At 40.4% G+C, this 23,186-nt stretch overlaps 1 protein-coding gene across 2 annotated transcripts in view; it reads right to left on the reverse strand.

Annotated features, from left to right (window-relative positions):
* LOC144509879 (voltage-gated potassium channel subunit beta-2-like) overlaps window positions 1–23,186 on the reverse strand; it is a 129,697-nt gene that overhangs the window by 41,308 nt on the left and 65,203 nt on the right. For both annotated transcript variants that reach the window (XM_078238813.1, XM_078238814.1), the window contains exon 5: window positions 7,193–7,237. In XM_078238813.1, coding sequence (XP_078094939.1) covers window positions 7,193–7,237 — 45 coding nt within the window. The remainder of the gene's footprint in view (window positions 1–7,192; window positions 7,238–23,186) is intronic.

Genomic DNA, 23,186 nt, shown 5'->3' on the forward strand with positions numbered 1-23,186 from the left:
GCTATTATGGTTCAGACATTAACGTACTAAAATAATGCAGAGAAAGTTGTTGGAAGTATGTTAAGTGTTTGTCATGGAATAGTTCTGATTATAATCTTTATCCTTAAAAGTCATGTTTCTCACTTCAGCTTTGTAGCTTTCTGCATGTGGCTTGGCTGAGATGCTTTTCAGTCTCTGCTAATGTAACCAGCTACAGGGAGGTGTATTGGCCAGAGCAAGGCACTTACCCTTCCTATTTACCTGGTTCTTTCAGGGAAATGCCTGGTCTGTGACTGGCATCTGCTCTGTATGGCTAGAAATCCATCATGTGACGTGTTAAGTCACAAAACAACATAACAGAATTCAACAAAACTCACTGTTTGGGCATTGATGTGCTGTATCTTTTAAAAGAGTTTGTTGAACTACAATATTTACAAAAGGGTACAATTCTTGTACCAAATTCATACCTTTCATGTTTTGAAATAATTTACAAAGCAGTACAAGTTTTTCGAACTATTATCAAAAAGAACTTGCAGTACTGCAGCATTAACCAAAAGGCAGCATCGGAATGTCTGCATTGGGTCACTGCAAAACCCTTGAATGAAAAGATAATAGGCAGAGAGTTTAAAAGTAGATGCTTTGGCAGGTTGATAAAGATACAGGGAATCCATGGAGGGAAGCAGAAGTGGAAGGTGAAAAAAAGTCATGGAGTGAATGCACTGAACTACTCTGGAATACATCAGTAAATTATGTAGTCCTCATCGCAGATACAAATGCAGTTCAAGAGATAACAGGGATGAGCAATAAATGCTGACCTAGCCAGCAATGTCCACAACTCATAAAATTTCCTCAGAGAAGATTTTGTAGCATATAGTGAAAAGAATGAAAGGTAATGTTGATCTCTCAAAGGAGATGGGCTATTACCATTCTGCTCCTGAATGGAAATATTGTTGGCATACTCTTTACAAAAGAGGAAAAAGGTGAAGTCTTTCAAACAGTGCACACATTCAATACAACATGCTGAATTACAATCTCAATATGTTTTGAAACATTATTGTATTTGAAAGTTATGTACTGTGTTAAGTCTTATTGGCTTACAGAGCTCTGCTGTATTCATGTATTCACCAGAAGTGACATCATAAATCCCTACTGTGGGAAACAGGCTGAGAAGACACAGCCAAGAGAACACACACCTATAATTAAAGTTCCGTTGCTTTTAACCCTCCATGCTCTCCAGCGTCATTCTCAAATTTACAACATAAACACTGGCAATGACGAACAGCACCTGCTAGCCACCAAGACAAGGAAGTCAGGGAAAAAAAGTTAGAAAATGAACTTTTCCCATGTGCTCTGGACCTGACAGGCTGTGTTGATGTGAGTAATGATACTGTGCAGCAGTTATAGAGCTGGGTGTGTTAAATAAGAGGCTGAAGCTCGGATTGTTGCTTTGTGAGGAAAAAAAAAATCAAGGAAGCAGGTTGCGAAGTGCACATACAGGAAACTTTCATTAGTAAGGAAAATGGTGGGATTTTTTGGCATCGTGGGACCCTTTTGATGAAAATGTGGAGCAATGGCATTACTAAATGGAGTGCTTTGGCCATTTTGCGCAAACAAAATAGCTGAAGATACTGGGGTGCTCAATTTCCTCAGCATGATGGAGGAAAAACGTTTAATCTCCTCCGTAGTTTAGTGCAATCTGAGAAGCCAGGCACTAAAACCTAAGAAGATATTTTGCAAGCACATTTTTTGCCTTTGGTGATTGCAGGGCTCTTTAGATTCCACAAGAGAAACCAAGAGGAGGGAGAGTCAATTGTGCAATTTGTAGCTGTGCTTAAAAGACTTGCAGAACATTGGGAGTTTGGAGATGTGCTGAACGACACTATTCAGGACAGATTCATCTGTGGTCTGCGCAGTGAAGCGATGCAGAAATATTTGTTAACGGAGAGTAACCTTATTCTGAAAAAGGCCATGAAAATTGCTGTTTCTATGGAACTTGGAATCAGAGTCAGGCCTCACAAAAGTTTTAAAGCACACTTGTTTCTGAGGAAGTATTTGAGAGCATGGTAGATATTACAGTTAAACTGAAAATAAAAGCAGGAAGCCAAACAAAATGCTTGAAGGCAAGGTCTGTACCATTTGCTATTAGGCGAAGGTGGAAGCTGATTTGGAACGACTTGTGAAGACAATAGTCTTGGAACGTATCAGAATTAGCGAATGGGTCACACCAATAGTTCCAGTCATCAAGAAGGATGGATCTATAAGGATTTGTGGAGATATCTAGGTCACCATTAATCCAATGTTATGTACGGAACAGTACCCGTTACACCCCACATTGAAGACTTGTTTGTGGGATTGACAGGAGGCCAACATTTCAGTAAAATTGACCTGAGCCAGGCTTACTTACAGATGAATATGGGCGATAAGTCACAGGAACCTCTGACAATCATGACACAAAAAGGCTCTTTTTGGTACCAAAGATTGCCATTTGGTATCACCTCAGCTTCTGCATTGTTTCAAAGAGCAATGGATCAGATCCTGAGTGGACGAAGCGTAGTCCATTGTTATCTGGATGATATCCTAGTCACTGGAAGGGACAGAGAGGAACATCTTTGGAATTTGGATGTCACTCTACAGAGATTGGAAGACTATGGTCTGAAAGTCCGCAAGGAGAAATGCAAGTTCTTCCAGTTCTCCGTCGAGTATTTGGGACATGTGATTGGTGCCACTGGCCTTCATGAATCTCCTTCAAAGGTTAAGGCTAATACAGAGATGCCCGCATCTCAGAATATTATGCAGTTGTGTTCCTTCCTAGGATTGTTGAACTGTTACAGATTTGTCCCATTCTTTGCCATCATTATGAAATCATTACATCACCTCTTGTCCCAGAACAAGAACTGGCTGGATCAATGCAACAATGCTTTCATGCAAACCAAAGAAGCATTACTTAAATATGAGGTTTTAATGCATCTTATTCTGCTACCCTACATTTAGCTTGTGATGCATCCCCTTATAGTTTAGGAGTGGTGGTCTCCCACATCATGCCATCGGGTGAAGAAAGATCCATTGCTTTTGCATCTCGGATCTTGAGCAAGGCTGAAAGTAACTATGACAGATTGAAAGGGAAGCATTAGGGATCATCGTTGGAGTAAAGAAATGTCATCAGTTCCTGTACGGGAGCGAATTTACATTGTTGATGGGCCATCGTCCGCTAACTACCATTTGTGGATCGCACATAAGACCATAAGACATAGGAGCAGAATTAGGCCACTGCGCCCATCTAGTTTGCCCCGCCATTCAATCATGGCTGATATTTTTCTCATCCCCATAACACCTGATCCTCTTATTAATCAAGAACCTATCTATCTCTGTCTTAAAGACACTCAATGACCTGGCCTCCACAGCCTTCTGCGGCAAAGAGTTCCACAGATTCACCACTCTCTGGCTGAAGAAATTCCTCCTCATCTCTCTTCTAAAGGATCGTCCCTTTAGACTGAGGTTGTGCCCTCTGGTTCTAGTTTTTCCTACTAGTGGAAACATCCTCTCCACGTCTACTCTATCCAGGCTCCGCAGGATCCTGTAAGTTTCAATAAGATCCCCCCTCATCCTTCTAAACTCCGAGTGCAGACCCAGAGTGCTCAACCGTTCCTCATACGACAAGCTCTTCATTCCAGAGATAGTTCTTGTGAACCTCCTCTGGACCCTTTCCAGGGCCAGCACATCCTTCCTTAGATATGTGGCGCAAAACTGCTCACAATACTCCAAATGGGTTCTGACCAGAGCCTTTTACAGTCTCAAAAGTACATCCCTACTCTTGTACTCTAGCCCTCTCGACATGAATGCTAACATTACATTTGCTTTCCTAACTGCCGACTCAATCTGCACGTTAGCCTTAAGAGAATCTTGAACAATGACTCCCAAGTTCCTTTACTTTTCTGATTTTCTAAGCATTTTCCCATTTGGAAAATAGTCTATGCCTCCATTCCTCCTTCCAAAGTGCATAACCTCACTTTTCCACTTTGTACTCCATCTGCCACTTGTTAGCCCACTCTCCTAACCTGTCCAAGTCCTTCTGCAGCCCTCCTGCTTCCTCAATATTACCTGTCCCTCTACATATCTCTGTATCATCTGCAAACTTAGCAACAGTGCCTTCAGTTCCTTCCTGTAAATCGTTAATGTATATTGTGAAAAATTGTGGTCCCAGCACTGACACCTGAGGCACACCACTAGTCACCGGCTGCCATCCTGAAAAAGACCCCTTTATCCCCGCTCTCTGCCTTCTGCCACTCAGCCAATCCTCTATCCATGCCAGGATCTTACCCGTAACAGCATGGGCTCTTAACTTATTTAACAGTCTCCTATACGGCACCTTGTCAAAGGCCTTCTGGAAATATAAATAAATCACTTCCATTGGTTCTCCTTTATCTAATTTCCTTGTTACCTCCTCAAAGAACTCTACCAGATTTGTCAGACATGACCCCCCCCCCGACAAAGCCATGCTGACTCAGTCCTACTTTATCATGTACTTCCAAGTGTGATCTCATCTTTAAGAATGGACTCTAAAATCTTGCCAATGACCGAAGTCGGGCTAACCAGCTTATAATTTCTCCTCTGCTGCCTCCCTCCCTTCTTAAACAGCGGTATAACATTGACTGCTTTCCAGTCCTCTGGTCCCTGAAAGATCACCACCAATGCCTCCACAATTTCCTTAGCTATCTCTTTTAGAACCCTGGGGTGTAGTCCATCTGGTCCAGGTGATTTATCCACCTTCAGACCTTTCAGTTTCCCCAGAACCTTTTCCTTAGTGATGGCCACTACACTCACCTGTGCCCCGATTCCCCTGGAGCTCTGGTATCCCACTGGTGTCTTCCACCATGAAGACTGATGCAAAGTAACTATTTAGTTCCTCTGCCATTACTTTGTTTCCTATTATTACTTCCCCAGCCTCATTTTCCAGTGGTCGAAAGGCTATTTTTGCCTCTCTTTTGCCTTTTATATATTGAAAAAAACTCTTCCTACCTTCTTTTATATTACTAGCTAGCTTACACTCATATTTCATCTTCTCCCCCTTTATTGCTTTTTTAGTTGTCCTCTGCTCACTTTTAAAGGCTTCCCAATCCTCTGGCTTCTTTGTATGCTTTTTCTTTTGCTTTTATGCTGTCCTTGACTTCCCTCGTCAGCCATGGATGCCTCGTCCTCCCCTTAGCATGTTTCCTCCTCTTCGGGATGAATTTCTGTTGTGCCTCCCGAATAACTCTCAAAAACTCCTACCATTGCTATTCCACTATCTTCCCTGCTAGGCTCCCTTTCCAATCAACTCTGGCCAGCTCCTCCCTCATGTCTTTGTAGTGACCTTTATTTAATTGTAATACCGTTATATCTGATTCCAGCTTCTCTCTCTCAAACTGCAGGGTAAATTCTATCATAGTGGTCACTGCTCCCTAAGGGTTCCTTCACCTTCAGTTCCCTAATCAAGTCTGCCTCATTACACATCACCAAATCCAGAATTGCCTGTTCCCTAGTAGGCTCTGACACAAGCTGCTCCAAAAAAACCATCTCTTAGACATTCCACAAATTCCTTTCTTGGGATCCACTACCTGCCCGATTTTCCCAGCCCACCTGCATATTGAAGTCCCTCATGATTATTGTAATATTGCTTATTTAATATGCCTTTTTTGTAATATTGCCTTTTTTATATGGGAATTATGTCACATGCAGCAAGTGGAACGTAAAGATGTGCACTGCTTTTGTCTGCACATACTTATACCATTAATTATCAACAACCAAGACAACATGGTAATGCAGATGGACTTCCAAGATTGCCACTACCAGGTAGTCTGTCAGACTGCACAAGTGGGAATATCTTCTACTTGATATTCCACGACCAAGCCCTCTCTTACAATATTAATGATGAAGAGACAACTATAAACGGCATTCGATCTGTTGAAACCTCCGAAAACAAAAGAGATTGTACAACAGCAACAACAAGGTCAAATGGAATGGTGGGAGAGCAGAGTTTTTCACCAAGGACAAGGAGCTTTGGCTAAGAATTACTCCACAGGAGAGAATTGGGCTCCTGCCACAATCCTTGCACAGAACGGACCTGTCTCTTACACTGTCCAGACCAGTGATGACCGCTGAAATCTTGCTGCCATTTACACCAGCAGGATATTCTGGTCTTGGCAACGGCGCAGCTCCACTCTGGGTTTCCCAGCGATGAGGGGTGCATTCAATGGGAATCCCTATTGATAAGGGCAGGACCATAAAATCCTGCCACCAGCGAATGGTATGCTGCCTCCTGCCACCGTGAAACACCATGGAGGGGGAGGATATTACCTGGAGGAGACATAGAACTAGCTGTTGGCTGGAAGAACAGATCCGCTGGAATTGGAACCAGCTGAAAATCCAGATTCAACAATACATAAGTCTCGACCTGAACCTTCCTACAGCCCCGACACCAACAGACACTGAGGAAAGCAACACCTCATGAACTGATCAGATGCAGAGACATCCTCCAGTTTCTATGTCAACATGGGTCAAGCTAACCACCAATGACGTTCGTGGAAAGACCAAAACGCCAGAGCTTGCCACCAGTGTAAAGATGACGACATCAGAGCCTCGCCGTCAACCGTTCCGAGAGTGACGACATCCAGACCGTCTGACTTATTAATAATGACTTATTAAGTATTGTTCATGTTGACTTGTTTTGAACTTGTTGGAGACATTCAATTTAAGGGGGGAGGAAATGTTATGTATTTGTATTAATTCTTATTGGCTTACTGAGTTCTACTGTATTAATGTATTCACTGGAAATGATGTCTTTAAGTCCCTAGTGCCGGAAACAGACCGAGAAGCAGCCGCCACGTAAGAGAACACATACCTGTAAACAAAGCTCCATTGTTTCTGAACCCTTTGTGCTCCCTAGCATCATTCTCCAATATGCAATAACTGTCAATTAACTTTATAGAAGCATTGGTGATACATTTGTCTCTGATTACAAACAATAAATGGGGGTGTACATACACACCCATATTGAAGTAACTATTGTTCCCTTTTTAAATGTCAACTATCAAAATATATTTCTAATCTTAAAATGTTTATGCTAAAAATGTGATCTTAGTTCATGAAGTCTTAACCAGTAAGGTAACCTCATATCAATATTCTTTGATAAATTTTCATGTATTCTCAGAGCTTCAAACTAACAAGTTAAAATTACCTCCATCCTTTCTTCTTGATGATGCTTCCCAATACAATTTCTGCCCTAGGGAAAAGAAAAAAGTGAGGTTAAGCATATTCTACATTAATGGCTGAATCCAGATGGTCTCTCTCATAGGGTACACAGGATCATACCCGTCCTTTACTTACCATCAGACAATATTCTGCTACACAAAATTAATTGCGTTTAATTGAATGCAGGTGGTGAATATTAACTGGGATTCACCTGTGCCCCTTTGAATAGACCCTGAATGGAACTGTGGTTCTTTTGGGTTAGAAAGTGCATGCTTGTAATGTATAATTTTGTAATTAAATGCCTCTGAAAGTATGTAAAGATTGGGTCCAGTTACATCTGTCACCAACTAGTTGTCTGGAATATAACATGCAATATTGTTGCACTTATTTTCCTTATTCACAATTAGTTTATTTAATATAAAGGTATTTAAACGGAATTATTTGAAATACAGAGCAAAAAGTCTTTAATTTAAAGCATGTAAGACACAATCTCAGTTACTTAACGTAATTTAAAATATATTAGCAAACTGTAATTGATGAAGCAGAATATAACTTAGATTAGGGACAGGAGAAGAAAAATTAACTTCCCTCCAAATTTTCTCCCAAGATTTTCTCATTTACACTGTTCCACTGCCAAAGAATCATACCAGCTCAGTACAGACCAGGGAGTGAACCTGGGATGACGACTAGGTTTTGCATGCACAGTAAGTACGAAGAGAACAATTTGGTTGCGATAGACAATTCATGAACCACTTGTTTTCAGCTGTTATATAAGGCAGTTGTTTAACTTTGTCCACTCTGCCAAACACCTTTACTGAATAAAAATACATAAAATAAAAAATTTCTAGTATATGAATTTCACAATTTTGCTGCATTTATATATAAAATAACTTTTAAAATGAAATGTTAACATATTAATACAAAGACAGTGCACTGCTGAAGAATGGGCACCCATTCCATTTCAGACACCCATGTCAGTATTAGCACAATTAGATAGGGTAAAGCTCTACTTACTCTGTCCCAACACATGCCTCAACCATTTCTGCACCAGTATGTTACTTTTTCATTCCCCCACATCAAATAATCCACGAGTTCTCAGTGAAAACTAGCACCAAATGAAGCACAGCTTTATGCTAAGATTCCATGCTCAACAGGAGGTAGATTGAGCCTGGACAAACGTCTCATATTGGATCTTTACAGATAGCAGCTTGAGCACATTTTCATTCTCTTCTTTAATGAGCATAAAATGCTGCTCCAAAACAATTCTCATACGAGATCATCACACAAACGGTAAATGGTTTCAAATGCATTTTCCCCCTCACATAATAGGGACTGCACACAGAACAACTAGCATGGAAAGATCCTACATGAAATCAAGCGTCACACACAATTCTCTTCAAACTAAAATCTGTAGAGTCCAATAAACATTTAGAAGCCACTATTTTAAACATGTGCTGTTTTAAATATCCTGGTCAGTTCCTTGTCTTTCATTCTCTTTAAGCTTTAGCTCATGCAACATTCTGTTCCCTATATCCTAACTTGTGCCAATTCATGCTGCCTATCACATGTGCACGCTGACCCACATTGGTGCAAGTTCTGGCAACACCTTGATTTTAAAGTTCTCATTTTTACTTTCAAGTCCACCCAGAGCCTCTTTGCCCCTCCTGAATCCCAAATCTGTGTCTTTCCAATTCTGGCATCTTGAGCACCCTTGTTTGTAGATCGCTCGACTATTGTCCATCATGCCTTCTATTGTGAGGCTCTGTGCTTCGAAATTTCTTTTCTAACTCTCTGTTCTTCTTTATGATGCTCTTAAAAACCTACCTGTTTGACCAAGCCAGTCTTAATATCTCCTAATATGGTTTAGTGTCAAATTTATTCCTGTGAAACGAATTGCACTAAAGCTGCTAAATAAATGCAAGGTATTGTTGGGAAAAAAGTTCTAAGTGCAACCACCAAACCAGTAACTTATTTTGCTTTTGATCTATCTTGTTGAGATCGTGCTTACAATTTTCCAGCTTGATGATTCTTGAGCTACTAGCCTTTTGAATTTGCGAGCTGTCTGCAATATTTGTCCCTAGCAGTCTAATTTCAAACAAAATCTGTTATTCACAAAGTGAACCAACTTGCAGAAATTTCTGGATTGAAGATGGTGTATTGATGACTGCAATATATTAGTGGGAACATGGAATAAACAAGCTTTGCCTCTAAAATCTCAATTAATAAATGAATCAATGCTGTTTATTTCTTATTTAAAGATTAATGTTGGAATCTCACTCAATACAATTCCACCTGCCCTGCTCCGCATCCAAACTGCTGTTAAGGAGAAGCAGCACTTCAACAAAGCACAAGGTCCAAGTCAATAAAGGTGAACCAGCTAGAAACATCATCAATTGCACCATTAGCTGATGCAAGGAGGGTCCATTAAACCTGCTGAATCCTAGACAGCAAGATGAAACAAATTGTTCCAGTTGCTAAATGCTCCCTGCCTATAGTGCACACATGACCAAGAGAATTTCCATGCATTATTTTCTGAGCAATGTGTGACTCTTAACTGTAGTAGTTATATTCTCAACATAATAGAAAGCTTAGTACCATACCGCAATCCATTGAATAATAGAAACATACAGCATAGAAGGATGTTTTAATCGGCTATTGCGCCTGTACTGACACTTTGAAAGAGCAATCATGCTTAATTCCACATTTTTGTGTTTAACCATAATGCTGCAGTTCCTCATTCTTAGGTAACTGGCCAACTCCCTTTTAAAATTATTTATGGGATCAGCTTCCACCAACCTTTCAAGCAGCATGTTCTAGATCATGAAAACTCCGTGAAAAGAATTCTCCTAATCTTCCCTCTAGATCTTTTTCCAATGATTTTGAGTCCATGATCTCTAGTTATTGATCGATTAATTAGAGGACATATTATTTTCCCTATCTACACCTTTCAAAATCTTTCATCTTCTTAAAAATCTTTATTAGGTCACCTCTTAACCTCCTCTGTAAATGGAAAATAACCCTATCTTTTCCAACCTTTCGTCATAATTGAAGTCCCTTGTAACATCCTGATCTGTACCCTTTCTAATGCCTTTACATATTTCCTGCAAATTGTCCAAAAATCAAATTGCTCCCATTTTGCTAAGAGGAAGAATGTTTGTGATTGCAGAAAACCAAACTATGTTACTCATCTCATCAACCAAATGCATGTTATTTTTTAAAATTAAAATTCTAAAGTGGTGTCCAGAAATATCTCAAACAAATCCTAATGTATTTGCAAAGGCTCCTTTAACAGTGTTGGGGTGGCCCTTATGCATGATATTAAATCAGATGTTTCCAATACTTTACAGACAGGAAAATTATTGTTGAGTGACTGAATCAATATCAAATTTTCCTGGAACACAGGGTTGTATTCATGACTGCAGCAAATAATCTAGATTATTGATTACTGTGCTACCAGTTTTCACAATTAAAAGGAATTATATGTCTTCCCATCGAGGTTTGTCAGGAAGCTCACATCTTGGAAATGTCTATTTCTATCCTTGGGAATCTATGGAAGAGTGAAGAGTGCTTCCAGTGTCCTGTGTAAGATTCAGCACCCTCCCCCCCCACAAACCAATACAACAAAATATAATTTTTGGATGTTAATTTTCTATTTATGGCTCCTTGCTGCAAGTTCTTTCTTTGCTTATTTAATTTTGGAGATGATCACTACAAAGCATTTTAATCTTTTGGTTTTTCCTCCTGTTGGCATTGCGAATATTATTTCTAGCGTTTAAATATCTGTGGCTTTCTACGGGTCATGCTACTTATTTTCTTTTGTATTTTTTCCCCTTTCTTGTACCTTTGTTCTGATTTTCTTTTGTCATCCATATCTTAGTTTTGAAAAAGGGGCTACATCATTGTAGTGTTAATGTAAATCTACTTGTGACACTAATGAAATAAACTTTAAACCCCAAATGTTAACTCATCTATTCTCTCCATAGATGCTGATTGATCCGAGTTTCCAGCATGTTCGGTTTCAGTTTTAGATATCTATAGTTTTATGCTTTTAAGACGCTAGTGATCCCTTTATTGAAATAAAAAATACTGAGCCAGAATGTGCTAAATGATCAAGAAGTCGACAAGCTTTTTATAGTTATCTCATTTCTGTTCAAGTTGGCCAAATCGATGACACGTTTTAAAGCTCACCTGAAATGGAATGTACCTTTTAATATTTTAAAGGCTCAGACATGAGGTCGCCTTGTGCATTGTTTAATGAGATTGATACTGTATAGCTACATTAGTGAAACCCTGCTGAGATTAAGAGCCCGGAATCAGCAACTACACAAAAATGTTTGGCAGTGAATATATTCAAGTAGAGTTCCAATAATTTGTAGGCCTTCTTTTGAGCAAGAGTCTCATTTGTTTTGCTGCAGATATTCCTAAATAAAGGATACTTGAAGGTAACTGGAGCTCTTTATAGACAGCTCTGCAAAGCCAGCAAAATGGTTGTAATGCCAAAGTTTATGGATGTCTGCAACATTTTAACGCAGAAAGCAGAAAAACTGCAAATCTACCTTCAATTCTAATATTACAAATTAAAATTGTAGCTTTGTTGTGAATTAAATAGGGTATTTAATTCAAAGACAAGGAAGTCCGGCTAAATCTTTATAAATCTCTGGTTAGGGCTCAAAGGATTTTTCAAACTAACTTCTGCTGGGATATATTGCCTATCCCTAGCTACCGTTGAAGGGGTGCTGAGCCACCTTCGTGAGCCACTGGCTCACGAAATACACGTAATGTAAGTACATCCACAGTGTTGTTAGAGTGTTCCAGATTTTTGATCCAGAAACTGTGAAGGAAAGGTGATATAGTTCCAAGTTAGAGTGGCATGGGACCTGGAGGAAAATTTGCAGGTGGTTGTGATCCTATGCATTTGTTGTTCTTGTCTTTCTGGGTGGTAGAAGTTATGGGTTTGGAAATTGTTGTTGAAGGGTCCTTGGCAAGTTGCTGCAATGCTTCTTATAGACCGTGCTCACTGCTATTAATACTTAAAGGTGGTGGACGCGGTGTCAATTAAGTGGGCTGCTTTGTTTTGGATGGTATCGAGTTTGAGAGTTGATGGAGCTGCACTCATCCAAGCAAGTGGAGAGTACTCCATCGCACTGCTGACATGTGTGTTTTGTAGATGATGGACATGGAGATACTTGCCAGAGAATTCCCAGCCACTTATCTTTTCTCATATCCACAGCATTTATGTGGCAGGTCCAGTTTAGTTTCTGGTCAATGGTAGCCCCTAGAATGTTAATGTGCAGAATTTAGTGATGATAATGTTATTGAACATTAAAGGGAGACAGTTAGATTCTCTCTTTTTGGAGATACTCATTACCTGGCGCTTGTGTGGTATGTTACTCGTCACTTATTAACCCAAGTCTGATTGGTGTCGAGCTCTTGCTGCATATAGACACAGACTGTTTCAGTACCTAAGGAGTTATGGATGGTACTGAAAACTGTGCAATAATCCCCAACTCTGACCTTGTGATGAAGGTCATTGATGAAGCAGCTAAGATTGTTGGGGCCTGGGATGCTACCCTGAGATAAGGGGGAGCTGTACAATAAATGGCAGAACCATCAGGAGTATAGACACACAGAGGGACCTGGGTGTACAAGTCCACAGGTCCTTAAAGGTGGCAGCACAGGTGGAGAGGGTGGTCAAGAAGGCATATGGCATGCTTGCCTTTATTGGACGGGGCATAGAATATAAAAGTTGGTATATGATGTTGCGGCTGTATAGAACGTTGGTTAGGCCACATTTGGAATACTGTGTCCAGTTCTGGTCACCACTCTACCAGAAGGACATGGAGGCTTTGGAGAGAGTACAGAAAAGGTTTACCAGGATGTTGCCTGGTATGGAGGGTCTTAGCTATGAGGAGAGATTGGGTAAACTGGGGATGTTCTCCCTGGAAAGACGGAGGATGAGGGGCGACCTAATAGAGGTGTATAAAATTACGAAGGGCATAGATAGGGTGAACAGTGGGAAGCTTTTTCCAAGGTTGGAGGTGACGAACACAAGGGGTCACAGGTTCAAGGTGAGGGGGGCAAGGTTCAACACAGATGTCAGGGGGACGTATTTTACAGAGAGGGTGGTGGGGGCCTGGAATGCACTGCCAAGCAAGGTGATTGAGGCAGACACGCTGGGATCGTTTAAGACTTATCTAGATAGCCACATGAACAGACTGGGAATAGAGGGATACAAACGAATGGTCTAGTTGGGCACATGAGCGGCGCAGGCTTGGAGGGCCAAAGGGCCTGTTCCTGTGCTGTATTGTTCTTTGTTCTAATCCTGCAGTGATGGCCTGGTGCTGAGATGATTGGCCCCCAAACATCTTCCTTAGTGCTAGATATGATTCGAACCAAACTGAGCAATGAGCATGCCATTGCTGAATAAGTGCTGCCTAATAGCATTGTCAATGACATTTTCCATCATTTTGAGGAGAACTGAGAATTGATTGATGGGACAGTAATTGGCCAGATTGTATGAGTCCAGCACTTTGTGGACAGGAAATATCTTTGGCAATTTTCCACTTTGTCAGTATTGCCAGCATTGCAGTTGTACTGCAACAACTTGGTTAGGGTTGTGGCTAGTTCTGCAATACTGCGGCAGGGTGGATATACTGTCAGGGCCCATGACTTTTCTGTATCCAGTGAATTTAGCCATTTCTCGAAAGCGCGTGGACTGAAGTGAATTGGTTGTAGATTGGTACGTTTCATTTGATAAATTTAAATTAAAAATCACAAAATTCAAAATATTTAGAAACCTTTTTTGGTTATTTTACATTATCAAACAGCACTGAAGATTAAAAAAACTGCTGTGCAAATAATCTAACCACCAAAAAAAACTACATTGATTTTGTGTGCAGTCTTAACTATTTAGATGGGAGATGGATGACAGTAAGCATTCAAGTTCAATCAACCTACATTTGTTAACACAATATGGATTCAGTCTGAATGATTTGTGCAGACTTTATTTACATATGGCTATTTGAACAGCTAATTTAGAATTAGCTCATACTTTCCACTCATTAAAACATTTTGTGTTTTAATTTTACTGTTTGTTCCACAATAACATTATACCAATACCCCGATGGAGTAGGAAAACTGTCTCATTTCCAAGAGTCCCTTCTCTGACAGCCATTCAATGGGAAAGAGTGCCTCACAATCCGATTTTCCTGCTTCCCCCTAGAGACGCAATCTAATCTGTTCTCAGCATCTTTGCTGTGGCCCATAATGTAGGCCAGGTGATGTGGCAAACTGCACAGCCACAGTATGCGTTACACTGGAGAATTGATGTACTAAATTTTATAAGTAAAAAAGAAAATAAGATTAAAAACTGAAAAATTAATGAATCAGAATGAATAATTAGATAACATTGTGATGATACTGTGCCTTTAAAAATGTATTTATATCATGTTTCTTGTGAGGGGATGTTTAAAATTCAGCTCTGTTTTACAAGGTGACCATTTATCTGGGCACCAGGCAGCTCACATGCTGAGAATGCAGTCCAATGATTGATTTTAGCTAGGCATATGTTTGTTTTAACCTGAGTTAATGCATTTTTGTTTATTTGGTTTTTCCCCTGGGGTTTTAAGAGTAGGGTTTTGATTAGGTTGATTGACAGTGACAGTCATGTGCTTAAGGGGAGGAACAAAGTTTCCAGAGAAAAGCAGGTAGTTACTGCCAGATTCTGAAAAAAGCAAGAGGCATTTATGTCTCTCTTTGGAGGCTGTTACTCCTGGTAGTAACAAGTCTCTCTCTCTCTGTCCAGAGGTGTTCTGGATGCTTGAGAACTGGCAGCCCAAGTACAAGCACATAAGCCTGTGTGTTAACTGCTAACTGATTTTGAAGAGGAGTTTAAGTCTACAAGAGGAATATTGTTTGAATTTGAACTATTAGAGATAGGCTAGCAGTTATGAATTGTACCTTGTCATGTTTAAGTATTTCAATTGGTAAAAATTAAGCTAATTCATTTGTTACAGTTAAACTGTATTGTTAAATAAAGTCTGTTTTGATAATAGCTTCCTTGCGTGTCAATAGATTCACACCTGGAGTGAAACATCTTGTTCTCACATTAATGCCAAAATAGCAAATAGTTGGGGTCTCGTCTAACTTCATAACATACCTTGGGATTTCTGATGATTTAACAAAATTAAAATCACAAATTGATATTGTAAATATGAAGTAGAAATTCTTAAATCGGATGAAAGTTCATGGTGCTAAATGTATTCTCATTCAAATATAAATGCAGCTTTACATTTTCTCAGACTCTTAAACATTACAAAACATTTAAATCAAACATATTAAAGTTATAAGACCCCTGCATTCCGGAAGGCACATTTTGGAGATACCTACAAGGCTCAAGGGTAGCAGATATTTGGGAATACCATCTTCATTATAGTTATTGCAACAACAACTTTAATTTATATAGTGTCTTTAATGTAATAAAATATCTCAAGGCACTGCACAGGAACATTATAAAGCAAAATTAGACACCAAGTCGCATAAGATGATAGTTTGACTAAAGAGAAGAGGTTTTAAGGAGCTGAAAAAAGGATAAAGAAAAGGCAGAAAGTTTGGAGGAGGAATTCCATTACTCAGTCCATTCTACATCTGGGTAGATAAAAATAAACATTTCTATTATTGGTAGATTTTAATTACTCCATCGCTGGCAGACATGTCTTCAGCTGCCTAGGCCCACTCTCCAAGACACTCCTTAAAACATTCCTCTTTGACCAAACTTTTGGTTATCTGTCCTAATATCGTTTATGTGGTTCAATGTTAAATTTTGCTTTATAATACTCCTGTAAAGTGCCTTGGGGTGTTTTCTGTTAAAGGAGCTACATAAATAAAAATTGGTTTTGTTGTAGACTTATCATTTGACTTCAATGCCTTCCATTGCCTTTTGCTTCATTTGTGTTTCAACATTCTTCCCAACCTGTGAAGTTTCTGCCTGAAATGAGTATAGATATTCACTAGTTAAGTACGATGTCAATGTGCACTTGGCATTTATAGTGCCTTTAATGTCCAAAAACATAAAAGGCACTTCAGAGGAATGATTATCAAACAAAATATGACACTGGGTCACTTAAGGGAATATTAAGACATGTGTCTAAAAGTTTTGTCAAAGAGGTTGGTTTTCCGGAGCATTTTAAAGAAATAGTAGTTGAGAGATGGTCTGGATGTTACACTGACATCATTTGTTTTACTGCTGAGCTTTCAATACTATATTAAGATGTTTATTTGGTTCATTGGATGTCTATTTTAGATGACAAAGTTAGTTTTGTTGATTAAAATATATTTATAGCAGTTAAGTTAGTTTTTCTATGTGGATTAAACTGACATAATACAAAAAGGAGTTCTTAGAAAATCCCCCTTCAATACCTCCTGTCCTGGATATAATGACTGCCTGTCCAGAGATATTTCAGTGTTGTGTCCACATGTTCCTAAACTGAGCATAAGACTTTTCAATCATGGGAACATCACAAAGAACAAAGAACAATACAGCACAGGAACAGGCCCTTCGGCCCTCCAAGCCCGCGCCGCTCCCCGGTCCAGGAATGAATCCTGAATCCAGGATCCCCGCCCAATTTTCCAGCCTATCTACATACCAATATCCTATCCACCGAGCTGTCCCTCACAGCTATGATGCTTTGTTCATTACAACCTATTAACTCACCCCCACCCCCCCATTCCAGACCAAGTGATCTCCAGGGAGAGGCGAAAACCCAGAGTGAAAAACCCCAGGGCCAATATGGGGAAAAAAAATCTGGGAAATTCCTCTCCGACCCCCTGAGGCGATCGAAACGAGTCCAGGAGATCACAATGGCCCTGATCGGAAAATGCTTCCCAACCCTAGTCATTTCCACTTCCACGAACACCATATGAATTCCCTGCCCCCGAGACAGGTTCCCAACTATCCGCAGTCTCGCTCTGTACTGGCACCAGCAAGATGATCATAGAATGAAGCCTTAAAACGAGAAACAAGGAACAATTAGCCCGTGCCGCTCCCTGGTCCAAACTAGACCACTCTTTTGTATCCCTCCATTCCCACTCCGTTCATATAGCTGTCTAGATAAGTCTTAAACGTTCCCAGTGTGTCCGCCTCCACCACCTTGCCCGGCAACACATTCCAGGCCCCCACGACCCTCTGTGTGAAATATGTCCTTCTGATATCTGTGTTAAACCTCCCCCCCTTCACCTTGAACCTATGACCCCTCGTGAACGTCACCACCGACCCGGGGAAAAGCTTCCCACCGTTCACCCTATCCATGCCTTTCATAATTTTATACACCTCTATTAAGTCTCCCCTCATCCTCCGTCTTTCCAAGGAGAACAACCCCAGTTTCCCCAATCTCTCCTCATAACCAAGCCCCTCCATACCAGGCAACATCCTGGTAAACCTCCTCTGTACTCTCTCCAAAGCCTCCACGTCCTTCTGGTAGTGTGGCGACCAGAACTGGACGCAGTATTCCAAATGCGGCCGAACCAACGTTCTATACATCTGCAACATCAGACCCCAACTTTTATACTCTATGCCCCATCCTATAAAGGCAAGCATGCCATATGCCTTCTTCACCACCTTCTCCACCTGTGACGTCACCTTCAAAGATCTGTGGACTTGCACACCCAGGTCCCTCTGCGCCTCTACACCCTTTATGGTTCTTCCATTTATCGTGTAGCTCCTCCCTACATTATTCCCACCAAAATGCATCACTTCGCATTTATCAGGATTGAACTCCATCTGCCATTTCCTTGCCCAAATTTCCAGCCTATCTATATCCTTCTGTAGCCTCTGACTATGTTCCTCACTGTCTGCAAGTCCTGCCAGTTTTGTGTCGTCCGCAAACTTACTGATCACCCCAGTTACTCCTTCTTCCAGATCATTTATATAAATCACAAACAGCAGAGGTCCCAATACAGAGCCCTGCGGTACACCACTAGTCACAGGCCTCCAGCCGGAAAAAGACCCTTCCACTACCACCCTCTGTCTTCTATGACCAAGCCAGTTCTCCACCCATCTAGCCACCTCCCCCTTTATCCCATGGTATCCAACCTTTTTCACTAGCCTACCATGAGGGACTTTGTCAAACGGTTTACTAAAGTCCATATAGACAACATCCACGGCCCTTCCTTCGTCAACCATTTTGGTCACTTCTTCAAAAAACACCACCAGGTTAGTGAGGCATGACCTCCCTCTCACAAAACCATGTTGACTATCACATGAGGGTAGTAATTTGAAGATGATGTTCTGGCTGATTTTGCTTCCCTAGACTACGGGCAACTAAATCCACTTGTAGTCAGTGCCTCCTTGATGCCCCAGAAATGACTAATAATTGAATTTAGCAGATTTTAGGTAAATGAACAGACATGCAAGTGTTTTGCCTCTTTGCTGGTATGAGTAACCATGAAAAGAGGTCACATTGTGCAAGCTTAGTTTATGCTCCAGCTGAATTTCTCAAGTGTATAGCAAATAGGGCAAGAGAGGAACAGTGACAATAACTGATAACTACTGGTTACCACAAAGCAGTGGTGATTTAATTTCAGTGGAGATTTATCTTTAGCAGACAGCAATGTAATTTGGCATTGGAAACTCATCCTACTGGTTAAACACCTATGATTTGTTGGCAAAATTTTGGAACAAGAAAAAATGCTGAAGGACAAGCAAGTCAGACAAATATGAATGCTACAAATGTCCAGAGTCAAGATGAACAAATAAATCAAGGGCAAAAACACAACACGTTAAGTTGTAAAAGCTAGACTATAGTAGCATTGGGGCCTTATGCTTAGGCAGGCAAAACCGAAAGGACCAGCTGACAGTTGTCCAATCTACAAACTGTAGATACATACCAACAGTTCAGTTCCATATCAAACAAATCATTGATCACCACGCAAGACATCATTATAAATAAAAATAAAAATATAAATAAGAATGTGTAGGTGGAGAGGGAGTGAGAGGCGGGGAGGGGGAGCGACACTCTCACCCTATTACACGCCAATACTCATGTCTATTTACCACATTTTTTTGATCAGCAAGTTTCTTTTCATATCTCAGTTATTGTTTGAAATTTATTTAGTGTTATGCCAAACTTTATCTAAAATTTACTCATCAGCTCGAGTGCGAAAATGTTGAAATGGGGCTCCCAACATGAAAAGTTTGGATAAGCCTGATGTAAGTGAACAGAGATATGAATACGTGGCTCAAAGACTGGTGTGGGAGAAGTGGGTTTTAGTTTGTGCGGCACTGGCATTAGTACTACTGGGGAAAGTGGAACTGTACCGTTGGGAGGGCCTACACATCTGCATTGCACTGGGACACCCAGTGATCTTGCGAACTGCTTAACTAGGGAAGTAGAAAGGACTTTAAACTAAATGGTGGTGATGGGGGTAAAAAAATGATACTGGCGAGGGGATACAAAAGCTTACAAAGCAAAAGATATATGGCAGCATTAAAAGGCAGCTATTTAAACAATGATACTCAGAGCATGACAGGAAGGGGCAGACATAAGAAAACAAATAGGGTTGAAAGGGGAAAAAATGGTAAAAAGGCAAAATTAATGGCTGATTACTTAAATGCATGTAATATTTGGCACAAAATAAATCAATTAATGGCACAGCATCTTTGTTAGTAGGAAATGGAATAAGTATGATAGCAAGAAATGATCTTGGATCAGAAGATGTAGAATCCATCTGGCTGGAGGGAAGATATAACAAGAAAAAGACACTGGTAGGAGCAGTCTATAGGCCCCAAGAGTAGCTATACTGTAGGACTGAGCGTAAATCAGGAGACAACGAGGACATGTAAAAAAAGGCAGTACATTAATCATGGGTGACTTTAATCTTCTTGTAGAATGGGAAAGTCAAATTGGCAAAGGTAGCCGTGAGGAAGATTTCAGAGTGTATTCGGGACACTTTCCAAGAACAATATCATGTGGATCCAACCAGGATCAAGCTATTTTGCATCTGGTAATGCGCAATGAGGCAAGTTTAATAAACGATCTCAAACTAAAAGATCCCATAGGAAACAGTGACCACATCATGAATTTAGCAGTCAGCTTGATAGTGAGAAACTTGGGTCAGAAACAATTGTGCTAAATTTAAATAAGGGTAATTACAAAGGAATAGGGGCAGATTTAGCTGGAGCGGACTGGCAAAGGAGTTTAGCAGAAAAGACGGTTGATCAGCAGACGTTTTTGAAAATAGTTCATGAATTATAACAAAGATCTATCCCAGTGAGGAAGGAGGATTCTAGGAAGGGGGTAAATCAACTTTGGTTAACTAAGGCAGTTATAGATAGTATTAAACGGAAAGAAAAAAAACATACAACAGAGGATTAGGAAAGTTTTAAAAACTAACAAAAGGTGACCAAAAGTTTAAATAGGGAGAAGATAAACTAGCAAATAATATAAAAATGGACAGTAAGAGCTTCTTTAAATATATAAAAGGGAAGAGAGGGGCCAATGTGAACATAGACCTCTTAGAAAATGAAAGTGGGGAAATAAGGAAATGGCAGAGGAGTTAAATAAATACATGTTATCAGTCTTCACAGTGGAAGACACTAAACATTCCAAAAATATTAAATAATCAAGAAGCAAAAGGAAGTGGGGAAGGAAATAAATACAATAATTATCACTAGGGAAAAAGTACTAGGGAAACTAACAGGGCTAAAGGCTGATACGTTCCCTGGACCTGAATGGTTGCATCCTGAAATATTAAAGGAAGTAGCAACCGTGATAGTGGATACATTGGTAGTGATCTTCCAAGATTTCTGGAAAAGTCCCAGAGGATTGGAAAGGGGGAGGGGGGGGGGTGATCTGACATTGTGAAAATGTTAGAGTCAATAATAAAGGATGTAATAGCAGAGCACTGCAAAAGACAATATAATCAGGCAGAGTTGGCATGGCTTCATGAAGGGGAAATCGTGCCTGACAAATTTATTAGAATTCTTTGAGCAGGATAGATAAAGATGTAATATATACTTGAATTTCCAAAAAGCATTTGATAAGATACCACACAAAAAACTACTTAAGATAAGAGCCCATGGTGTTGGGGGTTGTATATTAGCATGGCTAGAGGATTGGCAAACTAAAAGAGGACAGGGAGTTGGGATAAGGGGCATTTTCAGGATGGCAACCTGTCTCTAGTGGAATGCCATAGGGATCTGTGCTGGGCCACAATTATTTACAATATGTATCAATGATTTGGACGAGGGAAGTGAATGGACTATTACCAAGTTTGCAGATGACAAAAAAAGGTGAGAAATAAGTGGTGAGGATGACAGAGTCTACAGAGAGATATGGACAGGTTAAGTGAATGGGCAAAAGCTTGACAGATGGACGATAATGTGAATTATGCACTTTGAGAATAGAGAAAGATTTCATAAAGCTACAGCTCAGAGGGATTTGGGGGTCCTTGTGCCATAACTCAAAAAGCTAGCATGCAAGATCAGCACGTAATAGGGAAGGCAAATAGAATGTTGGCCTTTATTTCAAAGGGAATGGAGTAATAAAATGGGGAAGTCTTGCTAAAAGTATAAAAGACACTAGTTAGGCTACACCTGGAATACTGTGAACAGTTTTGGTTCCCTTATTTAAGGAAAGATATGCTGGCATTGGAGACAGTCCAGAGAAGTTTCACTAGGTTGATCCCGGGTATGGAGGGATTTTCTTATGAGGAGAGCTCGAGTAGTTTGGGCCTGTACTCATTGGAGTTAAAAGCCTGAGAGGCGACCTTGTTCAGACATATAGGATTCTCGGGGGGCTTGACAGGGTAGATGCTGAGTGGTCCTGGACATTCCCAGAAGGGGAAACAAGGGGTTATTTCCCCTTAGAGGAGAGTCTAGAACCAGAGGGCATAATCTCAGAGTAAGGGGAGTAAGGGATAGCCCATTTAAGACAGAGATGAGGAGGAATTTCTTCTCTTAGAGGGTATTGAATCTGTGGAATTCTTTACTGCAGAGGGCTATAGAGGCTGGGTGGTTACATTCAAGGCTGCGATAGACAGATTTTTAATCAGTAAGGAATCAATGGTTATGGGGATACGGTAGGAAAGTGGAGTTGAAGATAATCAGGTCATTCATGATCGCATTGAACAGCAGAGCAGGCTCGGTAGGCTGAATGTCCGACCTCTGCTCTTATGTCTTATGGTCCAAGGCATTCCTCCCTAACTTGGTGAGCCCTCTATACGCAGATTCTCTATGGTTTTTCTCACAGCTATCCCTCAGCCAAAGAAATTGAGAACTTAGTTGGCGAATTAGATACCTGTTTCTCATTATGACTTGAGCAGCCCAAGAGGCTGTGCACTGTCCAAACTCTGCTTAGATTCCTGTAGGGGCCTTAATGGACTCTTCCAGCAAGACCCAAGTTGTCCCCAACAAATAAGGACTTTGACCCCTACCAACTATCAACACCGAATGCTTGCCAAATGCAACGAACTCTGCGAGACCCTCACAATATGTAACTACAAGTACTATATAGTGTCATTCACATCATGTGTGGAAATTTCACTAAATAAAAGCAGGCAAAGCAACAAACACAAAAGATTGATCAGCATCTGAAAAAAGGCAAGTTGCATTTTCAATGGAACTTGTAAATTACTTCACTTCCTTATGATGCTTAATAATTCATCCAAGTTCCTGCACTCAATTGAGGTCATAAAATCATAGAATGGTTATAGCTTAGGAATCCATTCAGCCCATCATGTCACTGCTGGCAAGAATAACTCCCCCACTTCTCCTTTGCAACTTTACAAATTTTTCTCTTCAGATAATCATCCAATTTCCTTTTGAAAGCCATGATTGAATCTCCCTTCACCATGCTCTCCGGCAGTGCATTCTTTCTGCATAAAACAGCTTTTCTCTGCTGTTGCTTCTGAATCTTACCGTCTTAATTAGTATCCCCTGGTTCTCAACTCTTCCACCAACTTTCTCCCCCTCTATTTTTCCCAGG

The sequence above is a fragment of the Mustelus asterias genome, chromosome 22 (assembly GCF_964213995.1).
Source record: "Mustelus asterias chromosome 22, sMusAst1.hap1.1, whole genome shotgun sequence".
In the NCBI taxonomy this organism is placed as follows: domain Eukaryota; kingdom Metazoa; phylum Chordata; class Chondrichthyes; order Carcharhiniformes; family Triakidae; genus Mustelus; species Mustelus asterias.